The sequence below is a fragment of the Suricata suricatta genome, chromosome 5 (assembly GCF_006229205.1).
Source record: "Suricata suricatta isolate VVHF042 chromosome 5, meerkat_22Aug2017_6uvM2_HiC, whole genome shotgun sequence".
Taxonomy (NCBI): domain Eukaryota; kingdom Metazoa; phylum Chordata; class Mammalia; order Carnivora; family Herpestidae; genus Suricata; species Suricata suricatta.
Window position 1 is genome coordinate 55,609,860 of NC_043704.1, and position 26,078 is coordinate 55,635,937.

The 26,078-nt window shown below is 36.4% G+C and overlaps 2 protein-coding genes across 2 annotated transcripts in view; one reads left to right on the forward strand and one right to left on the reverse strand.

The window, feature by feature from the left end:
* CIP2A (cell proliferation regulating inhibitor of protein phosphatase 2A) overlaps positions 1-9,548 on the reverse strand; it is a 34,332-nt gene extending 24,784 nt beyond the window's left edge. Inside the window, exons 1-3 of the mRNA XM_029939258.1 lie at positions 9,264-9,548; positions 2,662-2,809; positions 690-802 (exon numbers count right to left, since the gene is read on the reverse strand). Of these exons, the coding sequence (XP_029795118.1) occupies positions 690-802; positions 2,662-2,809; positions 9,264-9,365 (363 nt within the window). The 5' untranslated portion in view covers positions 9,366-9,548. The remainder of the gene's footprint in view (positions 1-689; positions 803-2,661; positions 2,810-9,263) is intronic.
* Positions 9,549-9,680: 132 nt separating this feature from the next.
* Positions 9,681-26,078, forward strand: part of DZIP3 (DAZ interacting zinc finger protein 3) — an 85,961-nt gene continuing 69,563 nt past the window's right edge. The window contains exons 1-4 of the mRNA XM_029939257.1: positions 9,681-9,874; positions 17,446-17,543; positions 19,365-19,528; positions 25,109-25,208. Coding sequence (XP_029795117.1) covers positions 25,177-25,208 — 32 coding nt within the window. The 5' untranslated portion in view covers positions 9,681-9,874; positions 17,446-17,543; positions 19,365-19,528; positions 25,109-25,176. The remainder of the gene's footprint in view (positions 9,875-17,445; positions 17,544-19,364; positions 19,529-25,108; positions 25,209-26,078) is intronic.

A 26,078-nucleotide genomic window follows, 5' to 3' on the forward strand; every position in this document is an offset into this window, starting at 1 on the left:
TTTAGGGTTCATCTTCTGATTCCACATATTTCCACACAATCTATTTCACATGGAGCATCTTGTCATCTTGTCATCAACCTGGTTCACTTAACCATCTTAAACATATATACACGCTGAAAAATATACATATTCCAACAATTCTAAGATACTTTTTTTTTTTTTTACATTTTTGCCACTTTTAAAACAGCATTTCAGCAACTGATAATGTTTTCCTTTCTTGCAACTGATGGTACTTCAGGTTCAATAAAACTTTATCTATATGAGAACTTAGAATCTATGCTAAATAAAACTAAATCTATAGCTTCAATTTTTTGTAAAATGTTTCCTCAGCAGATTGAGACTAGATGCCAACTCAATTTGCAATTTTAATACGAATAGCTTACATCTCAAAATGTTGACATCTGTGTTTATAAGTCTGTCAAAGCAGTTATAATGTAGATTTGTTTCTCTTAAAAATAATGCTGGATGTGGATATGCTTCCCTCCTCTAGAAACTTTTAAATTACTAGTACATGTATGATCCATCAGCTCTTAAATTTGTTAATAGGGAGAATGGGGCCTATTCATGCAGTATTATGCCAGGATATCCACTATAAGCTAGCAATTTACAATAGTTACCATCAATTTTGATCAGTAAATAAGGAAGGAAAAAGAAGTATTAAATGAAAAGTACTGTATGGGTGTATTTACCTGCAAAAACACTGAATCACCATGGCAAGTGCTGCCCCGACAAACCATTCCCGCCAGCACGCTGTTCAGGTTGTAGGTGTTCTGAAGACAGTCTCTGGTTTCATTGTCTACAGCTAGAAGTTAAAATAAAATGTCATCAAATATTTTTATATGTGGTTTTCATGAAAAAAAGAAATAATTTAAGTTTATTTCACATTAAAGTTACTTATCAAGTATGTTATGGCTATTTTACTTATAATTACTTTCCAATTTAAAAGTTTAATCAAAGAAATAATATGAGCTGGAAAAAAGAAAAGAGTATAAGCTTTTCCTTTTCTGTCAATAAACATGATTTTTCTATGTGGACTAAATTAACTTAAGGGAAAAAACTTGCTTTACATATTTGCAGAAGTTTTGCAGTTAAAAGATTATCATCTCAATTTTTCTGTAACTTAAAACTTCTCTAAAGAATAAAAGTCTAGTAAGTAAAAAATAAAACTAAAAAAAAAATAAAAAGACTATCACTTAAAAAATTTCTAATATATTTAGATGTTGAAAATGATTGCCATTATCACATAAAAGATTGGTGGATTTTAGAATTAGTATCGCTTTTCTGGAAAGTAACTTAGTAACAACTATAAAATTGAAAAATGACCTGAAAATCCTAAGAATTAATTCAACAGAAATATACTAATATTTGAGCAAAAATCCATAAACTGTTCATTGCACTATTGATTCTGACAGCAAAATCTTGAAAAAAGAGCATACGTGAGTAGCCACCATTAGAAGCCAAGTTGAATAAATTATAGCACTCTGTAGTATGGTGCAAGGCAGCTGTTAGATACCAACATGGAAAGATAGGTAAGAAATGTTAAGTGAAAAAAAAAATCTGATGCTTGCAACACCATTTTTTAAAAAATAACCAAAATTATGTTATAGCACAGAAAAAAATCTAGAAAGACACCTATCAAATGGTTATGAATATTATTCACCAAAGTGGAAATAATGAGGAGGATGGGTGGTGATGAATAAAGACTCATTCTATTTTACTGTGTACCTGTACTAACTTGATAGACACTGGGTCCGGGCAGGTATTTAAATTTAGATTATTTGAAATTAAGGATTTAGTTCTTTGGTGTACTACCATACTACAAATGGTTTTTTTTGTTTTTGTTTTTTTCCTACTGTCCAGCCCCCCTCAGTGCCCACGGTCAGAAGGCTGGGCCATGGTTCGGGGCTGCGCTAGTGCTTCCTCTGGCACGGCTCCGCTCCGAGGGGCCCATGCATACTACAAATGTTAAATAGTCCTATGTGGCTAAATGGCTCCTACAATGAACAATATACATATAGAATATTTCCATCATCATAGAAGTTCTACTGGGCATGCTGGTCTCTGTTAATATTTTTGGATCACTGGGATTTTTAAAAAAATAATAAACATATTAATTTTATAATCACACTCAGAATGATCTCCCCTCCACTTTCAAGCACACATTAAGAAAAAAAAGTACCCATTAAATGAAAATTTAAGAACTAAAGACAGAAAAAAGTAGAAAAAGCAACATCTGCATTTTTCCCTTTGCTCTAAGTTCAGTGTAGTCTATCAGAAAAGAAGGATTTTTTTTCACTAACTATGGTTTTCTGAGCATGTGTTTAGCCGAGGCATTTATCATGTGCGTGTGTGTGTGTGTGTGCATGTGTGTTTTAATTCAAAAGTAGGCCAGCATTTCCCAAGGTACATTCTTTTCTGTAGACCACCGAACCTTTGATATGCTTCAGATTCTTTGTTCCAATAATTTTAAAAATGGATGCATACAATATTCTCTTTACAAGGGATCTGTAATGCAAAAATAAGTTCTGAAAGGTCTCGCAATGAAGAAATCTTTTGAATGAGAATCATTCTCCAGAAGATACTATAACTAAATCCACCTTTTAAAAAACATTAAATTCAACATCTTCTAAAAACTGAAAAAAAAGAAGCTAGATACAGTACCTAGTTGAGACAGCAAGCTGATGATACTTAAGACCAGTGGCGCACTTATGCTTGGGTCTTCAAGCAGCTCCACAAGGCAACTCAAGCATTCACTTGGTAATATCTGATTTGGGGTAAATAATCGTGTGAGCTTCTGCCCAGAAATTACCTGCAAAATAGCCATTAAAACGTGTTAGTTAAGATTTGGCAATTTGCATCTCTTCTCCATTTCAAACAAGAACTCAGTTCTTCCAAAGTGGCACTGCCCTGCTTTTTCCTGATCTAGAAAACTCCTAAGTGCTGTTCCCTCTGCCTGGAAAATGACCTGTCCCTTCTCAGTAGCTAATATAATCATTCAGATCTGAGTTTTAATTGGTTTCTGCCTGAAGCTAACCCTCTCCCATCAATTAAGTTAGATTTGCTTATTATACTATCCTATAGTACATTATACTTTTATTTCACAAGCTGGCAAACTTTGACAACTAGCAATAATTATCCTTACTATACAGAACACTCTATTAAGGCATAGGGTTTAAGCCAACACTCTACTACCGATATATTTATTGAGTAAGTTTAAGTATAGGCACTCCATCTATTTTTGAGGGGGGAAATCCAAAGTGAAAACGAGCTAAATCCATAGGCTTACCTATGGGATTAACTATGTGATCACTCCTTTTGTTCCCTCTAAAGACGGTGAGCCCAGAAATTAGAGATTATAAAAGTGTTAAAAAATTATTTTAGGGGCACCCTGGTGGCTTAGTCAGTTACGCAAACGACTTCAGCAGCTCAGGTCATGATCTCAGGGTTCATGAGTTCAAGCCCCGCATCAGGCTCTGTGCTAACAGCTCAGAGCCTGGAGCTTGCTTCAGATTCTGTGTCTTCCTCTCTCTCTGCCCCTCCCTGACTTGCTTGCTCATGCTCTTTCTCTCAAAAAAAAAAAAAAAAAAAACCAAAAAAAAACCTTAAAAAAAATTATTCTAAGAAGTCAGGTCAGGCACAGACAAATCTTATTTTTGGTTATTCAACTTTCTTACTCCCCTCTTAAAACTCTATAAACCATGCACTTCTTTTCCCCATGAAAAGGTAAAGCTGAGATTGAAGGTCAAAAACAGCCATGTGTTTTCAAAATGCTTTTTGAATGTTATTAAAAGCCTATCTTTTCTATAAAGATAAATATCTTCTCTATAAAGATGGAAAAACAGTTACTTTAGAATTAGATAAAATCTGTTTTTTAAAAGGTCTAAGCAGGCTGTTTCAGCATTCCTCTAATCTTTCCTTTCTGTATCTTTTTTATTTCCTCACTCAGATGTCAGTTTTTCTTCTAAAGCTTTGCTGATAAGAAAGCTTCAGAATATTTATTCCCAAGTAGTATTTTTTCCTCTTTATTTATTTTGAGGAAGAGAGAGAGCATAATTGGGAGAGGGACAGAGAGAGAGAGGGAGAATCCCAAGCAGATTCCCCACTGTCCATGTAGAGTCCAATGTGGGGCTCAGACCCATGAACCCGTGAGATTATGACCTGTGATGAACTTGGATGCTTAACTGATTAAGGCACCCCGGTGTCCCCGAAGAGTATGTATTTTAACATTAAAGTAAAAAAACAAAAAACAAAAAACCAAAAACCTGATCCAGGAATTCAGCAAAGTGGCAGGATATAAAATCAATGCACAGAAATCAGTTGCATTCCTATATGCCAACAATAAAGCAACAGAAAGAGAAATCAAGGAATCACATTTATAACTGCACCAAAAACCATAAAATATCTAGGAATAAACATAACCAAAGAAGTGAAAAATCTATATACTGAAAATTATAGAAAGCTAATGAAAAAAATTAAAGAAGACAAACACCAAAAAAAAAAAAAAAGGAAAAATATTTCATGCTTCTGGATAGGAAAAACAAATAGCTAAAATGTCAATACTACCCAAAGCAATCTACATATTCAATGCAGTCTGTATCAAAATTACACCAGCATTCTTCACAGAGCTAGAACAAACAATCCTAAAATTTGTATGGAACCAGAAAGACACTGAATAGCCAAAGCAATCTTGAAAAAGAAAACCAAAGCAGGAGGCATCACAATCCCAGACTTCAAGATGAATTAGAAAGCTGTAATCATCAAGACAGTATGGCACTGGCACAAGAACAGACACTCAGATCAATGGAACAGAATACAGAACCCAGAAATGGACCCACAAATGTATGGCGTACTTATCTTTAACAAAGCAGGAAAGAATATTCAATGGAATAAAGACAGTCTCTTCAGCAAGTGGTGCTAGGAAAACTAGACAGTGACATGCACAAAAATGAACCTGGATCACTTTCTTACACAAAAACAGACTCAAAATAGATTAAACACCTAATTGGGAACTCACCTCCCGAGACTCAAGGAGGACCTTGTTAGGGCCACTTTATGGCCCTAGTTTCAGACCTTCCCAGGGAACATGGGGTAGAGTGACGCAAGGCACTCAGCTCGAAGCCCCACCGATGAGCTTCCGCCTTATGAAAGACCTAACTGTAAGACAGGAAGCCATCAAAATCCTCAAGGAGAAACCAGGCAGGAACCTCTTTGACCTTGGCCACACCAACTTCTTATTCAATATTATCTCTAGAAGCAAGGGAAACAAAAGCAAAAGTAAACTACTGGGACCTCATCAAAAATAAAAACTTTCTGCACAGTGAAGGAAACAATCAGCAAAACTAAAAGGCAACTGACGGAATGGGAGAAGATATTTATAAACGACATACCAGATAAAGGGTTGGTATCCAAAATCTATAAAGAACTTATCAAACTCAACACCCAAAAAACAAATATTCAGTGAAGAAATGGGCTAGAGACATGAACAGATACTTCTCCAAAGAAGACATCCAGATGGCCAACAGACACATGAAACAATGCTCAACATCACTCATCATCAGGGAAATACAAATCAAAACCACAATGAGATACCACCTCACACCTGTCAGAATGGCTAAAATCAACAAGTCAGGCAACAGCAGATGCTGGCGAGAATGCGGAAAAAGAGGATCTCTTTTGCATTGCTGGTGGGATTGCAAACTGGTACAGCCACTTTGGAAAACAGTATGGCAATTCCTCAAAAAATTAAAAAATAGAACCCTATGACCCAGCAATTGTAGTACTAGGTATTTATCCAAGGGATACAGGTGTGCTGTTTCAAAGGGACACATGCACCCCAGTTTATAGCAGCACTATCAACAATAGCCAAAGTATGGGAAGAGCCCAAATGTCCATCAATGGATGAGTGGATAAAGATGTGGTATGTGTATATACACAATGGAGTATTACTCAGCAATCAAAAAGAATGAAATCTTACCATTTACAACTACGTGGATGGAACTAGAGGGTATCATGCTAAGTGAAATTAGTCAGGAAAGACAAATATCATATGGCTTCACTCATATGAGGACTTTAAGATACAAAACAGATGAACGTAAGGGAAGCAAAAATAATATAAAAACAGGGAGGGGGACAAAAACATAAGAGACTCTTAAACATGGAGAATAAACAGAGGGTTACTGGAGAGGTTGTGGGAAGGGGGATGGGCTAAATGGGTAAGGTGAATTAAGAAATCTACTCTTGAAATCATTGTTGCACTATATGCTAACTTGGATGTAAATAAAAAAAATTAATTTAAAAAACCCACATTGGGGGTGCCTGGGTGGCTCAGTCGGTTAAGCCTCCGGCTTCGGCTCAGGTCAGATCTCACGGTCGTGGGTTTGAGCCCCGCGGCGGGCTCTGTGCTGACAGCTAGCTCAGAGCCTGGAGCCTGCTTCCGGTTCTGTGTCTCCTTCTCTCTCTGCCCCTCCCCCTCTCATGCTCTGTCTCTCTCTGTATCAAAAATAAATAAAACATTAAAAAAAATTAAAAAAAAATAAAAAACCCACATTGTAAATAAATAAAGGTTAAAATAAATAAAATCTCAATACTTAAAAAAATAAAAAAAACAAAAAAATTAAAGTAAATCTAAAAAGACAAAAAAAAAATAGGTCTTTTGGTAGATATTTGGAGGGTAAGGAATCTTCTGATTGCCCTTTTGCCTATTTATAGAGCTAGCCCTTTAGAAGATTAAGACATTTTCTGCTTTAAAAACAATTTCCCTCAGGACCTGTATTTCAACAACATAAGCACTCCAACATGTAAGTTATTTATTACAAGGTAAAATATAAAAACACTTTATAAATTTTCTTCTTTATTTGGATGTTTTCATGCAAATAGATTTTAGTAATAACTAATATTTTTAGCACCTACTTTGGCCCAAGCATTGTTCTATGTATATATGTTAATTCTTTTCATCTTCATAAGAACTCCGTTAGGTGCTGTTTTGCAGATGAGTAAACTGAAACATACACCAAGACAGCAGCATAACTAAAATTCATTGTTCCTGAATCCATGCTCATAATCATTACGTAACATTAGTGCTATAAAAAACCACCAATAGTGAGACCAGTCCAGCTCTGCCAATCATAAAAAAATTCAAAACTCAGGTCCTGCATGGGGCTACAAAGAAAACATCGAGCAGAAGTGCAGCAGAATAGCAGAATCAATCATCTCCTGTCACATGATAGTCATTTCTTTGTATCCTCAGATGTTGCTCTTGTGAAATATGCACAAAGATAGTCAACATTAATATCACCCACCAAAATGGTTAAAATTTAAACATCTGAAAACACCAAGGAATCTGTGTGGATAAGTGACAGCAAGTTTCACATGTTGCTGGTAGGAGGGTAAAAACGGTGTAACCTGTGGAAAATAGCTTGAGAGGTTTCAATGAAAACTGAACAAAGACCCACCAAAAGACGGAACAATTCCACTCTTAGGAGTCTAAATGAGTGCATATATCTCAAAAAAAAATGAAATATTTACTCTGAATTCTACCCAGAACTGGAAATAACCCAACTGCCTATCACCAGAATGTAAGTAAGCTGTGGTCCACTTATACAGAGGAATTCTACACAGCAATAAAAAAGAATGAAATGCCGGCACACGTGCAACATGGATAGATGTCACAGGGTAGAGTAGAAGACACCAGACACAAAAGTATATATTGTAGGAGTCTACTTATCTGAACCTCACAAGAAGGGACCACTGAAAAACCTTACGGGGGACTGTAAATGTTTTGTATCATCAAACAAGCAGTAGCTACTTGACTACACACATATGATAAAAACTCAAGCTCTTCATTTAAGATTAGTGCACATTATGCACTGTATGTATGTTATCTCTCTAAATGGCACAAGAGTTTTCAGTAAACCCCTTAAGAGTTCGGGAACGCAGTACTGAACAATTTCTAAGTCTCAAATTTCTTCTAGTCTCCTTCAATTCACTATAATGAGGCTCTCATACTCAAGGCATATGTTTCTGATTAGTATTTAAAATGATGTACTCCTACTTAAAACTGCTTACTCTGTGGCTTCTACAGCCCACTAGCACACTGTTCTATTCTAACTGAGAAGCAAAGCCTTAGCAGTTAACAGTTAACACTATTCGTTTTGCAGGGATGTGTTGAGGTAATGAATGAAAAAAGGAAATGTACTTGGGAGATGGGCACCTGAAGTCATAAGGAGGATCAGTGAAGCTGGAGGAACAAAGGCACATTTAATGCATTCCTGTATCACAACAGTTATCATCCAGACTGATGTTGCTGTACTAGTCACAGCATTTTCTCTACAGTAACTTGCTAATCTTTGTAATTTAGCCTTTATCTCCTAAAGTTAATACAGCAAATAAAATATATTTCAAAGTTTGTTCAGTTTTATGTTAACAGAAGCTGTGACAGAGAGAATTAAAATAAGCTTTGGCTGAGCTTAATTGCTTTTTTTAATTTACTTAACTGAGGTTTTTGTTAGTTGGAATTCTGTGAATGTGCAAGAAATGACAGATTTAAAGCCTAAAAAGAAATAGGAACGCAGAAAGCTGTCAATAAGTGATCTAGCCACAAATCAGTGGCAACTAATAGAAAAAGTGAATGCAATTTAGCAATTTGGGTTTGAAAACCTGTGAACAATAAATTTGGGTAAAAAAAAATTATGATTACTATTGAGATTGCTTTTTAATCCAAGAAAAGTTAATAAAATGTACATATATTTTTCAAATTCGAGTTTAACATGAGTTATAAGAGAAGTAAGCAACTGGTTCAGATTGTAAACTGCCTAAGGGACAAGAATACAACAAGTTTTAATCATCACCCCTCATCACCTTCACCCTGGAGAACTGCTGTGTATTCTCTAAGAGCTCTGTTGCGATGGAAAAACCAAAGAAACTAAGGAAAAGAAAGATACAGCTCTGAACTTTCTCCTCTACCAATCCCCCAAACAGCGTAAATCCCCCAATGTTTTGTCCCACCCTCCCTCTTCCTAGGACTTTGGAGTATCAGTCTCTCTTCCCTCTAGCTGCCGCCAGCCGAACACGGCTGGACTTGGGCGGGGTAAGATGAGTGGGAAGTCAAAGCTGACACTAGCTTTCCTTACTAATACAGAAAGACAACTAAGGGAGCGAAGGGCAGATCTAACTTTGCAGGCTGGGGCCGATACACCCCCGCCGCACCGTGAACTAAGTATTTCTACAGGGAAGCCTATCTAGTCTCCCATCCCGTAGCCCCTCACCTCCAAGTGCCGCAAAAGCTGGGTGGCATTCGCTTCCGACTTAACGGCTTTATACTGACTGATGATCAGGAGCAAGGACTTCAAGCAGGCGGTGGAGTCCATTGGCACTAGCCACAACCCCACCTGGGGGCCACTAACACCCAGCCGGCTCCGGCCTCCAACTTTCGCGGCGCTTTTTTTGACTTTTCAGCCCCACCCCCTTAAGTCCTGGTACTTCCGGTTCCGGTAGCGCTTCGGAAGTCCCTAGGTACCCTGGGGAGCTGCTGTCACTGAAGAAGGAGGAGAATCAGGGAGGGTCGAGTGGGTCTGTGCGTTCTCCAACGGGGTTGGGAGTTGTCCTTCCAGAACTCCTTTCCCACTCCCCGAACCCACCCTCGCTTAGATGAAAAGCCGCGAGCTTTTAACTTCGAGATCTCGTAGAGCCAATAAATCTCGCGAGCAATGCGATTGCGGCTCAACTTGTAAAGGGGTGATTAGGCGCAAGGGTGTCTGTGTTCCTCAAAGCTCTCCGTTTTCTTTTGCTTCTTCGGCCTTCTTGCTAGGTGGCCGGTTTTTCTTTGTGCATGAACCTCTGCCTGAGAAAAGGTCGCTTCCCCCTAAGTCTAGACACGGTGAGGAGCTCTGAGGAGAATCTTAGCCTCTAGATTTTGAAGGGGCCTGGGAGGGACCTCTTTTTAAATATTTTTCCTGCGTCCACCCTTTCTATCCAGAAATGTTTGTTTCTCAGAGTAAGCCTATGGCCATTGGGATTTTTTGGCGAGTAGTCATGCCCGTAAGGTAGTCGTCAAACTTACTCCAGAAAGCTAGCTCCTGGTGACTTCTGGGCCAGGTATTGCTGCGGAGAGTGTTCTCAGTAGCGTCAGGTTTTGTAAGTGAAGGGGTCTATTTTTATCTGGCATGATCAATTGCTTTCTAAGTCTCGGTGTCTTCTATGAAGCATGGCACTGTCGTTTGCGTTTTTTGTAAGAGGTAATATTGTGCATGTGTATATAATGAAATGAGTGGAGTTGCTGGTTCTGGAGCCTTTTTTGCTTGAAGTATGCTAATGTTGAATTAAGCTTTAAAAACCAGTTTGGAGACAATTGCAAGAGCAAAGCGCATGTCATTTTAATTAAATCATTCATCATGATTCGTGTTTTGTCAATTCAAAAAAAAGTATATTTTTACATTACTGCATTTTTAGAAAGGATTTCTTTTTGTATTAAAAGTTTTAAATCTGAAGGCTTACAATAATCTAGCCAATTGAGACGGACATATAAAAATAATTGGGTAATTAATGTATACATACATTCATTCATTCAATCTGTAAACGGTTAATGATCATATAACATGGGTTAGAAGTCGCAAGAGAACAGATGAAGTATCCCCTGCTGGGAAGCAACTGTCTAAGTGGGGAAAGTGCTAAATGGGAAGTGTGTGTTGGCATTCGTGTAAGTTTGAGGCACCATGCAGTTATGTTGACAAGTGAAGCCAGGCTGTGTGTTTACAAACTCCGGTTCCACCTTTTGCTCTGTGACCATAAGGCAGATTCTCTCTGCTTCAGTTTCTTAGATAAAACCCAGCTATCAGAGGTACCAGTTTAATAAGTTAAATAAATCTGTAAATCTTTGAGAGCCTACAGTGTGTACCAGGTACTTGTCTAAGCGCTAGGGATTTAGCGAATGAAACCTATCTTATGGAAATTACAGTCTGATAGGAAAAAAAACAGTTTATAAGAGAAGTGAGATGGAGAAAAAAAATTAGAATTATTCTTGGAGAATAATGGTGGTTGGGAAGAAGGGAATTGGGAGGTCAAGATAGAGAAAGCTATTTGAGGAAGTGCTTCAAGGAGTTGAAGGAGAGAGCTCTGCCCACTAGGGGAAAAAGTAGGTAGAAGCAAGGGTAGAGTCCTGAAGGGGGACCATGATGTGTGTCAGGAACATCAAGGATGCCACTATGGCTGGTGTAGCGACTAAGGGTGAGAGTAGCAGTAAAGATGAGGTCATGTCAGGTGGTGCAAACCGTTATAAAATGAGTTAATCAACTTACAAGAATTTAGAGCAGTTGCCTAGCATAATTACTTTCTCAACAGGTGTTAGTTACTTCTTAGTTCATTAACAAATGCAGTGATAACTTTTTGGTTAGTATTAGACTTTTTGCTAATAATGACAAGTGTGTCATCTTCTTAGCCAAGAGAAGAGATCAAAGCTGCTATTTGTAAATGCCATCTTTTTTTTACAACCTTGCATTTTAACATAAGTAATTATACAAATTTTGCATTCTCTTCTGTAATATATTCATTTTAATATAAAATGTCTTTCTCAAAAAGTGTTTTTCAAAAATTGATGTTGGAAGTTCAGTAAGATGTACCATGATGGTAACTGTGAGAAACCCGAACGTATTTAGGCAGAGATACTTGCACATTCTAATATGAGAATCACAAGGTCTTATTTTAGGCACCAAAAAATGGAGAGGAGGAGGAGGAAGAGATGATGATGATGGTGATGAAGCTGGGTCCGGATGACAGAAGATTTTATTATTCTTGATACTGTATTCAGTGGTGATCTCTGGTTTTAAACTCGGGCCTGATTTAGGTTTGTGTTTTAGGTTGATTACTCTGGCACCTGGGTGGGCTATGATTTTGACAAGAGTAGAAATAAGGCGAATATTAAATTGCTGGGGTCTTTCCCAAGAATTACCAGGGTAATTGAAGTGGAGATAACAAAGAGGTGAAAAATTGGAGAAATAAATAGGTGAAATAGGCAAGACTTAGTGACTTATTTCAGATGTGAAGAGAAGGATGAAACTAGAAGGGTCTCCCAAGTTTCTAGTTGGGGTCATTGAAAAGATATAGATACTGCTCAGGTAGTTAATAGTATTCAGGTTGTATTTCATGTTCAGTGAAATTTTATATAATTTCTCCTATAGTCTTGTATTAGTTTATTCCAGGGCATTATATAATTTTTGTTAACATGAGCGAGTTCTCTTTTTCTCCTTTAAAATTTTGTCATTGCTATTGTAAAAAGAAAATGCTGATTTTTGATACATCTTTTATCCAGATCCTGACTAAAAATCTATTATTTTTTCTTACTCTCTTAAACTTTCTCACTATATATCATCTGCAAATAATTTCATCTTGTCCAGTATTTGTTGTCTTTATTTCATTAGTGCAAAAAAAAATGAAATAATCAGGTTGATAGTGAACATCTTTGTCTTATGATTTAATTAAATGGGAATGACCAGTATTTTAACACTTAGTATAATTTGTGCTATTGACTTGTAATAGTCTTTCAAATGTTTAGATTCCCCTTTAATACCGGTTGTATTTAAAGAGTTGCTGAAGTGTCTACTTAAAAAAATTACCAAATATCTGTTTATAGATCTCATTTTCCACTTTAACATGATAATGCAATGTATTGTGTTGCTTTTTTGTTTTTGGGATAATAGTAGCTAACACTTATTGGGCATTTGTTAGAAGCCAAGCACTATTCTATACTTATATATAGAAGAAGAATTTTATACTTATTAATTAATCTTCTTAACAACTTGATGCTTTAGGTATTATTATGATCTCCATTTTATAGGTGAAAAAACTAAGGAGAGGTGAAATAATTTGCCCAAGTCATACAGATAATAATAACAAAACTTGTATTTGCTATGATGCAAGTATTTTATTCAGGATTTTATATTTGAAATTTTTCCATTAATTTTTTTCCTTTCTCTTTTGGAATTTGGGTTATATGTTACTTTTGAAAAATTAATTGGATGTTTTGTAATCTTTTTTCCATGCTACAGAATGAGAATCACATAGAAATCAGCTGATCCTTGTAGGTTGTATACAACTGGCCTATAAAATCAAATAGCTGATTTAGTGGTAGATCTTTTAAAAATATTTGAAATGGTAATATGGTTTTGGTCTGATAATTTTTTCCTTACTGAACTTTCTAGGGGCTTATATACTTCATTCAGCTTTCAAGAACCAACTTTATTCTTTTTCTTTTTTTTTTTTTCAGAATCACTAATTTTACATTGAGGTTTATTTATTCCATTCATATACATGTGTTTTTTTTATAGTTTTTAAAAGTTGAATGCCTTAGGAGATTTACATCTGTATTTTTTATAAAGGACATCTATGCCCACAGATTTTAAAAAGACAGTAGCTAAAGTAAGCATCTGTATTTCACTTTATTTATTTTTATTTATTTACTTTGAGAGTATTTATTGACTTTGGAAGGAGAGGCATCTAGAATCCCAGGCAGGCTCCACACTGTTAGGAGCCTGATGTGGGGCTTGGATCTCAACAACCATGAGATCATGATCTGAGCTAAAATCAAGAGTCGGACACTTAACCAACTAAGCCACCCAGGTGCTTCTGTATTTCATTTAAAAACTCAGTTAAATTAGTTTAACCAACCAAGTAAAAAAATTTTTTAAACATGAATATTTCATTTTCAGAGTTTAGATGCTGTTAGACAAATCAGAATAAGTGTTATTAGGAGAAATGGAGAGTACTATAGGAACACGTGATATTTTTTAGGGCAAAATATTACTGTATTGAAGGTTGGGCTCAAAATCTCTCTTCCCCATATATATGTGTATATAATGTATTTTGCTGTCTGTTCTTTGTATTTGCACAGATGTTTTCTCTAATTTATAATTCCAGTAACATGTTGAAGAGAGTTAAAAATTACTTAGGATCTTACAACTTAGTATTAAGGCTATTGAGCTCCTTTCTTTTGGAAAAATTTAACATATCTTCAATACTGAAGAGTAAAATCGATTTTTTTTTAAAGAGAGGGTGTTCTAGCTGGAGAGAGGGGCAGAGGAAGGGAGAGAGAGAGAATCTCAAGCAGGCTCCATGCTCAGCATGGATCCCACAACCCTGGGATCATGAATGGAGCTGAAACCAAGAGTTGGACACTCAACTGATTGAACCATCCAGGCACCCCATAAAATGGAATTTTTAAAAATGTTTACTTATTTTGAGAGTGAAAGCACACAAAAGTAAGGGAGGAGTAGAGAGAAAGGGAGAGAGAGATTCCCAAGCAGGCTTCACACCCAGCATAGAGCCTTATGGAGGGTTTGATCTCACAACTGTAAGATCATGACCTTAGTCAGTCCAGAGTTGGATGCTTAAAAGACTGAGCCACATAGGTGCCCCTCAAAAATTTTAATGCCTCATGACCAGAGCTTAAGTTCTGTTAGATAAATCAGACTGAATGAAGATAGGAATTTGTGACAGAAGTGCAGAGTTTGTAGAACACTAAATGTTGTAGTAGGAGAATTGTACCAACAGTGTGAACAAAGAGCTAATTGTTCATTCACCCACCATACATTTCATGAGTGCTTGACTGGTAACTATATTTCTAGATACTGGGGTTATGGCAGTGAATCAAATAGACAAATAATTTATATCCAACTAAAACTTTTATTTTAATGAGAGCTATAGACAACAAATAAGACCTGTAAATATATGAATGTAGTAAGTGCTACGGAGGGAAAGAAAGGGAAGTGGGAAAGGAAGTAACCGTCAGGATGGAGGGTTGGAATTTTGGATAGTGTGGCATATTGTTCACTATTTGCTGCATAGCAAATCACCTCAAAATTCTGGTTAAAACTATGAGCATTTATTTCTCACTCTCCAGTCTTTGAGCTGACTGCAGTTAGTCTGATCTAGACCTGACTTGGCTAAGTGGCCTTCAGCCATTTTGTGGGGAGAAGGCAGTATCTACAGCTCAGTTTCAGTCGCTTTTCTATATACTAGATATCCAGGAGATGCTGTTGAATATATTATTTGTAGTTAAGGGAGAGATCAAGGCTGAAGATAAAATAAAGCCTTGCGCCTAAATGATAAAGACTGAGTATGAATAGAAAAGACTAAACCACAGGGTACTTAAATATTTGGAGGAAACAACAAAGAACACTGAGTAGTTGCCAGAAGACAGAGGTCCTGTCTAGATTCTACGGTTATCTGCAGAGATAGTTTTACAGTAGTATATGGGCTACTTTTGACCTGTAAAGGAGGACTCTAGGTTGGAAGAGAGGGCAGTCTTAATTTACACACCAGATCCATCTTTACTACTCCTTCTGAGGACGTGCGGTATGCAGAATGGTGGCTTCATTCTCTGAATCAGTGTTGAGTCCTTTAAGCATACCAGGTGCTGTGGTAGGCACTGAGGATATGTATATATACATATACATATGTGTATAGCAGAAGGAATAAAAAAAAGGAAAACTTCCTGATTCTGTGGGGCTCCTATTCAGTGGAGACATGAGGCCAGATGTAAACTAGGAGATTATTCAATAGGCCTAAACAGCAGGTAGAGCAAAAGTTTATTGGCCGAGGTTCCAAAGATTCAAGGCAAAGAAATCCAGTGGTAGAAAATTGACAGAGGTCTAGGCGTGGGCTCATTTGGATACCTTGTCTCTACTATTGTTAAAATAATTCAAATATTAATATGAAATTAATATTGCCCTTTATGCAGAGCCAGAAAACAGAATTAATGTCAACTTTCATTTTTCAGAAATTTTACTGTCAGTACAAAGGCAAAACATCTATTAAATAAGCCGTAGCTACACTTTTCAGTTATTCTTCTGTTCCTTTTCCCATTCAAGTGTTAAAATTCAACTTCTCTCTAAATGATTTGCCAAACTGTAAAATTAAGTTTTTCACTTTTCAAACAGTTCCTGTCTTGTTTTGTTTGTTTGTTTTTTGTTTTTCCTGCACATTTCACAGAATTCAACTTTAGTCTAAGTACGTGGTTTGGATAATTTGGGTAAATGTGTTTTACCCCATTTTCACATCTAATTTCATATCTCAGTTATCAGAAGGTTGCCTCTTTGTTTTTTAAACAAGTATTATGCATTGTTTCTGAATCCCAGTTTTTAGATAAAGGTGACATAGTTTTATTTTAAATTAAGGTACAGTAATCATTTTTATTTATAACTAGTATATATTGAAGACCTATTTTGTACAGATCCAAATCCTTTGCATATCTGATTTTTAAATTTCTGGTCTTTCAGAAAATAGATACTATTATGTTCATGAAAGGGGGAGATAACTGTTTCTTGAATTAAAATGCAAACCCATTTTCTAAGATAGTGGCATTTAAAGTGGAATATGCACACCTTGGGATATGTGAAGCTATCAGGTGTGGGAACAATTAGAAATTTTTACTTATTGTAATCTCTTTATTATTTTATATTAATATTTTCATATACTTTGTAAATGAATTGCTATTCATGTACTTTCAGTGTATTCTCAGATTTATTGCTTTAAATACATGTGATCAAAAGAAATTGGAGACTTCTCTAAAACTGTTAACCTTAACAGAGGATTTAGACACGTATTGATTCATTTTAGTAGCACGTGTAGTACCTGGCATTTTTCTGAATTGTTTCCTTGAAGAAGTGGATTTTCTTAGCAAAAGCTGATGAGAATCGTATTTTATGAAATATTAAGATGTCATGATTATCTTTACAGATCATTTACTAATCAGTAAGATCATGTAAATAGTTTTGTTTCTGAGTGTTTGTCTTTGTGCATATTATTCAATTTAGCTCAAAATTGAACACCAAGCTTAAAACTAAATATTACATTTAATGGAACATAGTGGAAATAACTTGGAATTTGCAGTTAGTGAAACTTGGGCTTGAATTTCTGCTTTTATTGATTTATTAGCAATATGAACTCTCAGACTCTCAGTTTCTCACTTCTTAAAATGGATTACAGTAACATTTGTTTCAGAGTTGTGTGAAGATCAGATGGGTATTCCCTGTACATAGATACTCAACCCAGATCCAGGCATATAGGAGCTGATGAAAATTAATTTTATTTTTGATGAAAACAATGTTAATTACACCCAATTAATTTTATGTGAGAAAATTCTTCATAACCAAAAGCTTGACCTACTTTCTTAGCTAAACCCTTCTTACAAATATATGTCTTTCTGAGATAATGAGTCTTCTTACATTGGTGGATCAGTTTGGATTTGGGTATTGTAGGCCTTGTCATTGGTGGTGAGAGAGTCAAATACATATTATGTTCTCTATTCCCTGCTTGATTTTCATCTCTACCTGTGTCATGTCTTTCCATTCTGTCTTGTTTCCTTTCTTTTATTATTGTCTAACAATAGTAATGACAACATTGCTGAAAATATTACACTTTGGAAAATTTGCTAAGTGTTAACATGCTCTTTCCAAGGGTTTCTAGCTGCATTTCTGAACAGCGTAATTTTGGCAGCATTACCTGTAAATAAAAGGAAACTGAGGGATATTTTAATATCTGGATCTTTTTGCCAGGTAAATCCCAACCTGTGTGTATTCATTGTAGGTACATTCTAAATATTAAAAATAAATAAATATATATTCTCTAGGTTTACTGTGTAAGTCCTAAACTGACTGGATAGGTCTGAGGAGAATTAAAAACCTACTTCAAATGAACAAACAAAGAAACAAACCCACTCCTGACAAGATGCTAATTTTGACAAAGATGTTTCCTATTTTGGCAGATTTATAAATGGTTGTACATTGCAGGGTTCCCGCTTTCTGATATAAGCTGCCAGACAGTGCTAATAATGATTTTTTCAGGATGGCAAGAACTGAGATATGACAGTGAATGCCCTGATCTTTTTGGGCAGGAAGGCCCTTCAGTTTATGATAACTTTTGCAAAGATTTTCCAAATCATCATCAGGACCATGAGTCCCTGAGTTTGCCTAAACAAATTGTTTTTACTTTGGGGTAAAATAATGTTTTGGCTACCTGTGTCTAGCTAAGTATATTAATTTTGTGTCCTTGCCAGGAAGTCAAATTTAAAAAATGGAAGAAATTAATGGAAAATTAGAAAACCAAATAATCAGTATATTTTGTTCACCTTTAACACAGTAACAGAATACTGGTATAACCCGTTTGAGTCTGACCTGATGGTCCTAGCCCTTCTTGTCTACCTGGAGCTCACGCTTGAGTAATAAAGATTCCAGGGTACTAGAGCCTCAGATCCCCTACCTCACCTTAAAAGCCACCAAGAATGGCTGTTGCTACTTGCCAGGTAGACATAATCAGATGAATAATATTTAAAATTTTGGTTATAAGGAAACTACCATTACTAATGTCTTTGATTTATTCCTAGAAAGCATCCTCTTCATAATCTTTTAAGCCTTGAAGTAATTACTGTACATATGGACCAAAACATCTCACATTTCAACTTTAAGGAATTTTTTGGAATTCTTTTGGTAAATCTAGCAGATGTGTTAACAAGCAGTATCAGAGTTTACGTTGCAAATAGACCCATGAACTTCTGAAATACTTCTGAAATTCGGTGCTGACATTGTAAACCAGCTTTTTGTTGTTGTTGTTTTGAGAAAGAGAGAGAGAGAGAGAGAGAGAGAGAGAGTGGGAGCGGGGCAAAAGAGAGAGAATCTGTGAGTGGGGGAGAGGGACAGAGAGAAAGAGAGTGAGAGAATCTCAAGCAGGCTCCACACTTAGTGCGGAGCTAGACATAGGGCTTTATCCCATGACCCTGGGATCATGACCTGAGCTGAAATCAATAGTGGAATACTCAACCTACTGAGCCACCCAGGCGCCCTTTAAATCCAGCTTTTTAAAATAGCTATCAAAATTTTTACTAGGTTGCATGTTCAAGGTTGTTTATTGTAGCACTATTAGTAATAGCTAAAGAAAAAAAGGGGAAAACTAGAGAGGAAGTATTTATCAATAGTTGTCTGGTGAAATGATACATTTATACAATGGCATATCACACTGTTTAAGCAATATGACATGTGTCATATGTGCTGATGTGAAAAATGCAAGATGCCAAATGTGCAAATAAAGCTGCATTTGTGCCATGTGGGATGTATTTGAAAAATGTGTTTTTTGTCCCAGCTCTTAAGCTCATTGTTACCATTCCTTTCTGTATGGTAGCAATTCTCCTCTCCCTCAAAGTAGAGAATTGGAAGAAAAAACTGATTTTGCTACAAATTTAAGCAAAATTTGTTGGTGATAATGGTGGAATTATAGTAACACACAGTGCTTACTACGTGCTGGGTCCTGTTCTATTACATGTTTCAAGCATTTGATCTTGACAACCCTGTGAAACAGGTATCATCTTTTTCCTTATTTTTCAGATGAGGAAACTGAAGCACAGATGTTAATTAGCTTCAAGCAAGGTTGCATAGCTAATGTGCATCAAAGCAGTTCTGTATACCCTTGCAGAAGGATTCCAGTGTTTCTGTGCTCTTAACTACCAATGCAGTCTCTCAACTTTTGACATTGATGAAATCTAAATGAGGTACTTTGTCATTTTTATTTCTCATAGACAAATGATTGTTTGTAAATATTACATAATACCAGGATAGTCTTAACTGTTCTTCCTTAGAATAGTCTGTTAATGTGTTTACTTAATTTTTTCTTTCTTTTTTCTGTTTCTTTTTCTTTTTCGTTTTCTTTGAGAGAGAGTGGGAAAGGGGCAGAGAGAAAGGGAGACCGAGAATCCCAAGCAGGCTCCACACTGTCAGCACAGAGCTGGACGCAAGTCTCTGTCTAGCAAACCATGAGATCATGGCCTGAGGCGAAATCAAGACTCAGACACTTAACCAACAGAGCCACCCAGGCGCCCCTAACCTCTTCATTTTAAATCATTTAGTAAGGTGGTTCTCAACTGGGGTGTTTTGTGCCTCAGGGGACATTTGGCAGTGTTTGGAGGCACTTTTGGTTTTCACAATGGACCTGAGAGGTGGGAGAGAGTTGCTTCCGGCACCTTTGAGATAGAAGCCAGTGGTTTCCAAAACATCCTAAAAATGCAGAGTATATCTTTCCATAAGAAAGATTCATCCAGCCTAAAATGTCCATAGTGTCAAGATTGAGGAATCCAGATTTAGTGGACATAAGAGAAGTTCTCACAACTGAATTTCTCTCCTGAAAAATACCTAGTATATTATTTTGTTTTCAAGCTAATAGCATTGAGAAAAGTGAGAGGAATTTTAATGTTTTTGCACACTTGATAACCCTTTTTCCATCTGGCATTGTGTGATCTGTAAGGGCCAGACTGACAAGGGTAGCAAATTCATGGGACATCTATCTACCCACATTGAAATGTGAACTTGTTGGCTAGTTAGAGCCTTTAACTTGGTCAAATGACCTAAGATGAGCACTTGAGTGGATTTAAAAAATTGTGTTTCTGTAATGTCGAAGTGACAAGTGCTGCAAGGTAAACATTTGAATGAACGATTAAACAGAAGCAAAACTGCCTGTGTTGATGTGAATAGCACAGCTTCAAAAGTGGGGTGATGGTGGAATCCTTTTATGATTTAAAAAAAAAGTTTGCTATTCAGTAGATAAGAGGGAAAGAAGGAACTGGGAGGATGGAGAGAGCAGTAAGAAAGGAATTTTACTATTGGTTAAGGATAAGGATGAATAAAGATAAGGATGGCAAGACTTTGTTTTTCAACCAGTAAAACAGCCTATGGATAAAGTAATTTTGCTTGATGGATAAAGATGTTCTGTAAATTGACACTGACCGTTAACTTGCCCTCTGATCAAACAGCCAGCCCCTGAATATGTTCTAGTGGGTGAGCAGTCCCTCAGTTCCAGGAAGTAAGAGTGAATTTTTAGTTTTCTGCTGACAGGGAAAGCCTATTGAGATGAATACAGCAGGGGAAACCAGATTCATCCTTTCTCCCATGTTAACCCTGAAATTAAAGGTTTCCTTCAGCCCCTTCTAGAATGGTAAGAACCTCTGGATTATTTCAGAAGCAGTGTGTTAATGTTTCAGGCCAGCTACTTCCTTTCTGTTGCTAGGCACTTGCGCCTTCCTTCCCAACAGGCTGTAAAGTGCCACCGTCACCACGGCTGCTGCTGTTGCAGTCGGGTTTGCCACACATGATCTGCTTAGCTCCTGGGGAATGACGGGGTTGATGACACTCTCCTGGAAAACCTTTCACCACAGAGATTCATCTCAGGTTGTATTTCTAAGCAGACTGAAAAAGCCATTAGCTTTTCTTAACTCTTAAGTCAGGATCCAAATACCTTCTGATTTATTAATTAATACTATATCCTTTTCTTTTTCAAGCTGAACACTGAATAGCTTAGCAGAGGTCTTCCATCTTCTCTGCCTTGTTGCCTTTTCAGCCTTGTGGTCTATGCAAACAACTGACTGAAGGAGAGTTTATCAGAGGGGGAGGTATCTGTGTCTGGGCTTTTAAATTCTAGAAATGAGGGGATTGCTTTGTCTAGAAAAGATGTGTCTTTGTATACTCTGTGAGATAATGCCTACCTTTTTATTAAAATAAACAGGGAGGTTATAGAAACCATAAAAGAAAAGCGGTTAGATCATAAGTCCTAGAATTCTCAAAGCCACAGTTTTATTAAAGAGATGAAACAGATCTGATCCAGTGTGAAAGAATAACAACTTCTTTATCATTAGCGTTAGGTTAGATCTTTCACTGGTATTGGACAGAGAATGCAAATTTAAAAAGACATATGATTCTGCCTGTGGAATTTTTAAAAAAAGATTAAGACTATAAATACCTAGGAGAACTGGCATAGGTGAGTTATACTGACAGACATTTTGGTTAGGGATGGGCAAGAAACTAAGAGGTGTTAGAAAGCTCTCTTTTAAATGAGAAAATTTATTTTTTAGCCTTTTTAAAAAAAGTATAGTTGACATTTAATGTTAGGTTAGTTTCAGGTGTACAACATAGTGATTCATCATCTCTATAGGTTACAGTATGCTCATCACATCTGTCACAATATGTTATTATAGTATCATTGACTATGTTTCTATGCTGTGCCTTTTATTCCTGTGACTTACTCGATAACCAGAAGCCTGTATCTCCTACTCCTCTTAATGCATTTTGCCCATGCCCCTTGTCCCCTTCTCTCTGGCAACTGTCAGTTCTCTGTATTTATAGGTGTGATTGTGCTTTTTGTTTGTTTATTCATTTGTTTGAATCAAATAATGACTTATTTCATTTAGCATAATATCCTCCAGATCCACCCATGTTGTCACAAATAGCAAGATCTCATCCATTTTAAATATTGAGTAATATTTCATTACATGTGCATATGTATATATACCACATCTTTATCCATTCATCTAATGGCGGACACTTGGGTCGCTTCCATATCTTGGCTATTGTAAATAATGCTGCATTTAGCAGAGGTGCATAGATGTTTTCAAATTCTTTGAGTAAATACTTAGTAGTAGAATTATTGGGTCATATGGTATTTCTAATTTTAATTTTTTGAGGAACCTTCATACTGTTTTCCACAGTGGTTTTACCAATTTACATTTCCACCAACCAGTATATGAGCGTTCCTTTTTCTCCACATCCTTGGCAACACTTGTTAGTAAATGAAGAATTTTAGATCAAAGTGTGTGTGTGTGTGTGTGTGTGTGTGTGTGTGTGTGTGTGTGTGTGTATATAACTGTGTGCATTTGTGTTTTGATTAGGAAGTATCCACTGGGTTGTTGGGAGAATTACCCTGGTCTCTCAAGACTTACCTGTGTAACTTAGAGCTGGTATGAGTCAAATATAGAAAATAGGTACAGGCAGTATTATAATTAGGAATATTAGCTTTGCAGATGATCCCCCAGGACTTCTTTTAGCCAGGCACCAAATTGCCCCCTTCCCTGTTAAGCTCACTAATGACAGGCTACTCAGACCTTAAGGCTTATGAGGGTTCAGGTCTAGTCATTACTTCTTTTCTATGTGTTTGGTTGTCTTTTTCTGTCTTTTAGGGAAAGTCAATATCATGTAAAATAGTGTTTCTTTGAGTAAATACAATCTGAACTAATAGGTGACTTGCAGATGATCTTGTGGAACATGTTTTCTGTATTTGGGAATTACCTATACTGATCTGCATTTTAATAATGGGCCTTCAAAAGCTCTACCAGTCTAACTTATGGCTGTATATTGTATATGCTATTAGAGAAACTGGCTCCCTAGTTACTAGGATAGCTAAGTGCTTCAGAAGCAACAAATGAGAAACTTCATCAGTCTTATGCTTGGCAGCAGGGCACTCTAGGCCTGTTTTCTGTATGCCGTTGCTGTCACTTTATTTTCTTTTTCCTCAACATTTATTTCTTTGCCTCAAAGCACTGACCAATAGTTTTACACATGTTTGATCTAAGACTTCCTAGAACGTACAGAGGAATTAGAAAGGGAAATCAGCCTAGCAGAGAACAATGGAGTCTGGAGGCTTGAACTGTAAAAAAACAAAAAACAAATGTGGCTAATTTTATTCTATTTTTTGAGATCTAAGTATTTGTAAACTTCTGTATAGATGCATATGGGAGTAGTCATATCCTTAACTCATTGAAACTACACTGTATGTATACCTTCTTCTAGGTAACATCTTTCATGACAATATAAGTGTTTGCAAACTTATATGTAGAAGCATATGGGAATAGTCCTGTGTTCAACTTATTGAAACTACACTGTGTATATGCCTTCTTTCAAGTAACACCTTCTTTCATTAATGTACAAGTGGGTTTTTTTAATTTTAATTCCAGTTAATACAGTGTTATACTGATTTCGGGTGTACAGTATAGTGATTCAACACTTTCATACATCACCTGGAGCTCATCGCCACAAGTGTGCTCCTTAGTCCTCACCACCCACTTAACCCGTCCTCCCACCCACGTCCACTCTGGTAACCATCAGCTCTCTATGATTAAGAGCTTGTTTCTTTGTTTGTCTCTTTTTTTCCCCCGCTTTGCTCATTTATTTCTTTAATTCCACATTTGAGTGAAATTATGTGGTAATTTGCCTTTCTCTTGGCATAATACTCTCTAGGTCCATCATGTTGTTGCAATGGTAAGGTTTCATTGTCTTTTATGGCTAAATAATATTCCATTGTATACAAATACCACCTCTTTATCCATTCAGTTACCAGTGGACACTTGGATTAAGAGTCCCATGCTCTACCGACTGAGCTAGCTGGGCACTTGCACTTTCCAGTGGACACTTGGGCTGCTTCCATAATTTGGCTATTGTAGGTGGTGCTGCTGTAAACCTCAGGGTGTAAGTGTGACTAATTTTAGAAGAGTTGCTCTTGGGATAATTGAGTAGAGAGCTATATAAATAGATGTACGAATAGATACTCTATTCTTTTTGTTTTCATTTGTGTTGTTGCAGTTTTTTTCTCTTTCAGGTAACATCCATGACATTAATTGATATTTGAACTAGAGAGTATACATCCCACCTTTCCTATGAAGATATAGAATCATGATTTGGGGAGGAAGTTGCTACATGTTACCTTTAGCATAAAAGAAAACAAAACAATTGGTGTTAGATTGCATTAAACAGAAACTCGAACTCTGTGGAAAATAAATTAGCATAAAATTTGGGGGAGGCCATTTAGCAGTATGCACCAAGAGGCTTAAAATATTTGTCTTTTGACTGAAGAATTCTACTTATGAGAATTTCTTATAAGTGAATAGATAAGTGAATAAGACAAGTTGATCATAAACCTATAATGAAAAAATAGGAAACAATCTAAATGTTCATTTATAAGGTAGTAGTCTGAGAAACCCCAGTCAGCCAATTCTTGTGTGACCTTTGAGAATACATATTGGGAGTATAACATCACATGAAAGATGCCTTTGATATAGTGTTCAGTGGCAAAACCCATAATGTAGAATGTCATTTATCCAGTATAATTACAAATTGGTAAAACATACATATGCTTGGAAAAAGTAAAATATTAAAATGTAGGTAGTGACTTATCTTTGGATGGTGAAACTGTAATTTTCATTTTCTTTTACGACTATTTCAGAATTTTCTTTAACGATCATATGTATTTTTATAGTGGGGGAAAATAATGTAATCCTTCTACCTGACCACTAAAAATATTACTTTTCTTGCAGCTTTAAACATCAGTAGTAAAAGTCTGTAAGCATTGGAATAAGACTTTTGGCATCCAACATAGTGCAGCATGGATTCTCTACCAGAAGAATTTTTTATGAGGTAAGAGATAGGTTGACAAAAACCAGCCATGTTTGTGGCATTTGAAGACACAACATTTTATCCTTTCCATATAACTTTGGGAAACTAATGTGGATGAGATATTTTTATGCTTCAAGACAATTTAGCAACTTTGATTAGTGGGGGATGTAGACTGGGAGAAATCAAATTTCAGAAAATTTCTTGTAAGTACCACACTGGCTAAAATCTAGTTCTAGCCTTGCTACATTCTAGGTGTATAACTTAAAACCAGTTACTTAACCTCTCTGGACATCAATTTTCCCATCTTAAAATAAAGTGACTGCCCTAGTGACTGTTAATGTACCTTCTTATTCTGATATGCCAAGAGCATGGTTTGATTCTGTTAATATATATAGTTCTGTATTGAGTATTATTAAAATCATAAATGAATAAGATGAATGAGAGGAAGAGGGGTAGCCAGTGGCACAAACTGAGAAGTGGAGGGCTAGGAGGAGAACCAGCAGCCACAAAGAATGCAGAAGTTTTCACAGAAGATTGGAGGGAGTGATGGGCAATGTTAAATAATGCAGAAAGGCCAGATAGAATGAAGAACTAAGACAAAGCTGTTGTAATAACAATTAGGATTTCATTAGTACCTTTTAATAAAGTCATTTTAATATTGGGGAGTGAGTGAGGATTAGTTAAGCTTACATATCAAAATTTGTTCGGGAAACTGGTGAATATAGCAGCCCATGTACCACACTTTTTTTTTTTAATAGTTTATTGTCAAATTGGTTTCCATATAACACCCAGTGCTTCTCCCCACAAGTGCCCCCCACCATGCCCATTACCCTCTCCCTCCCTCCCCCTCCCCCTTCAGTCCATGGTTTGTTTTCAGTATTCAGTAGTCTC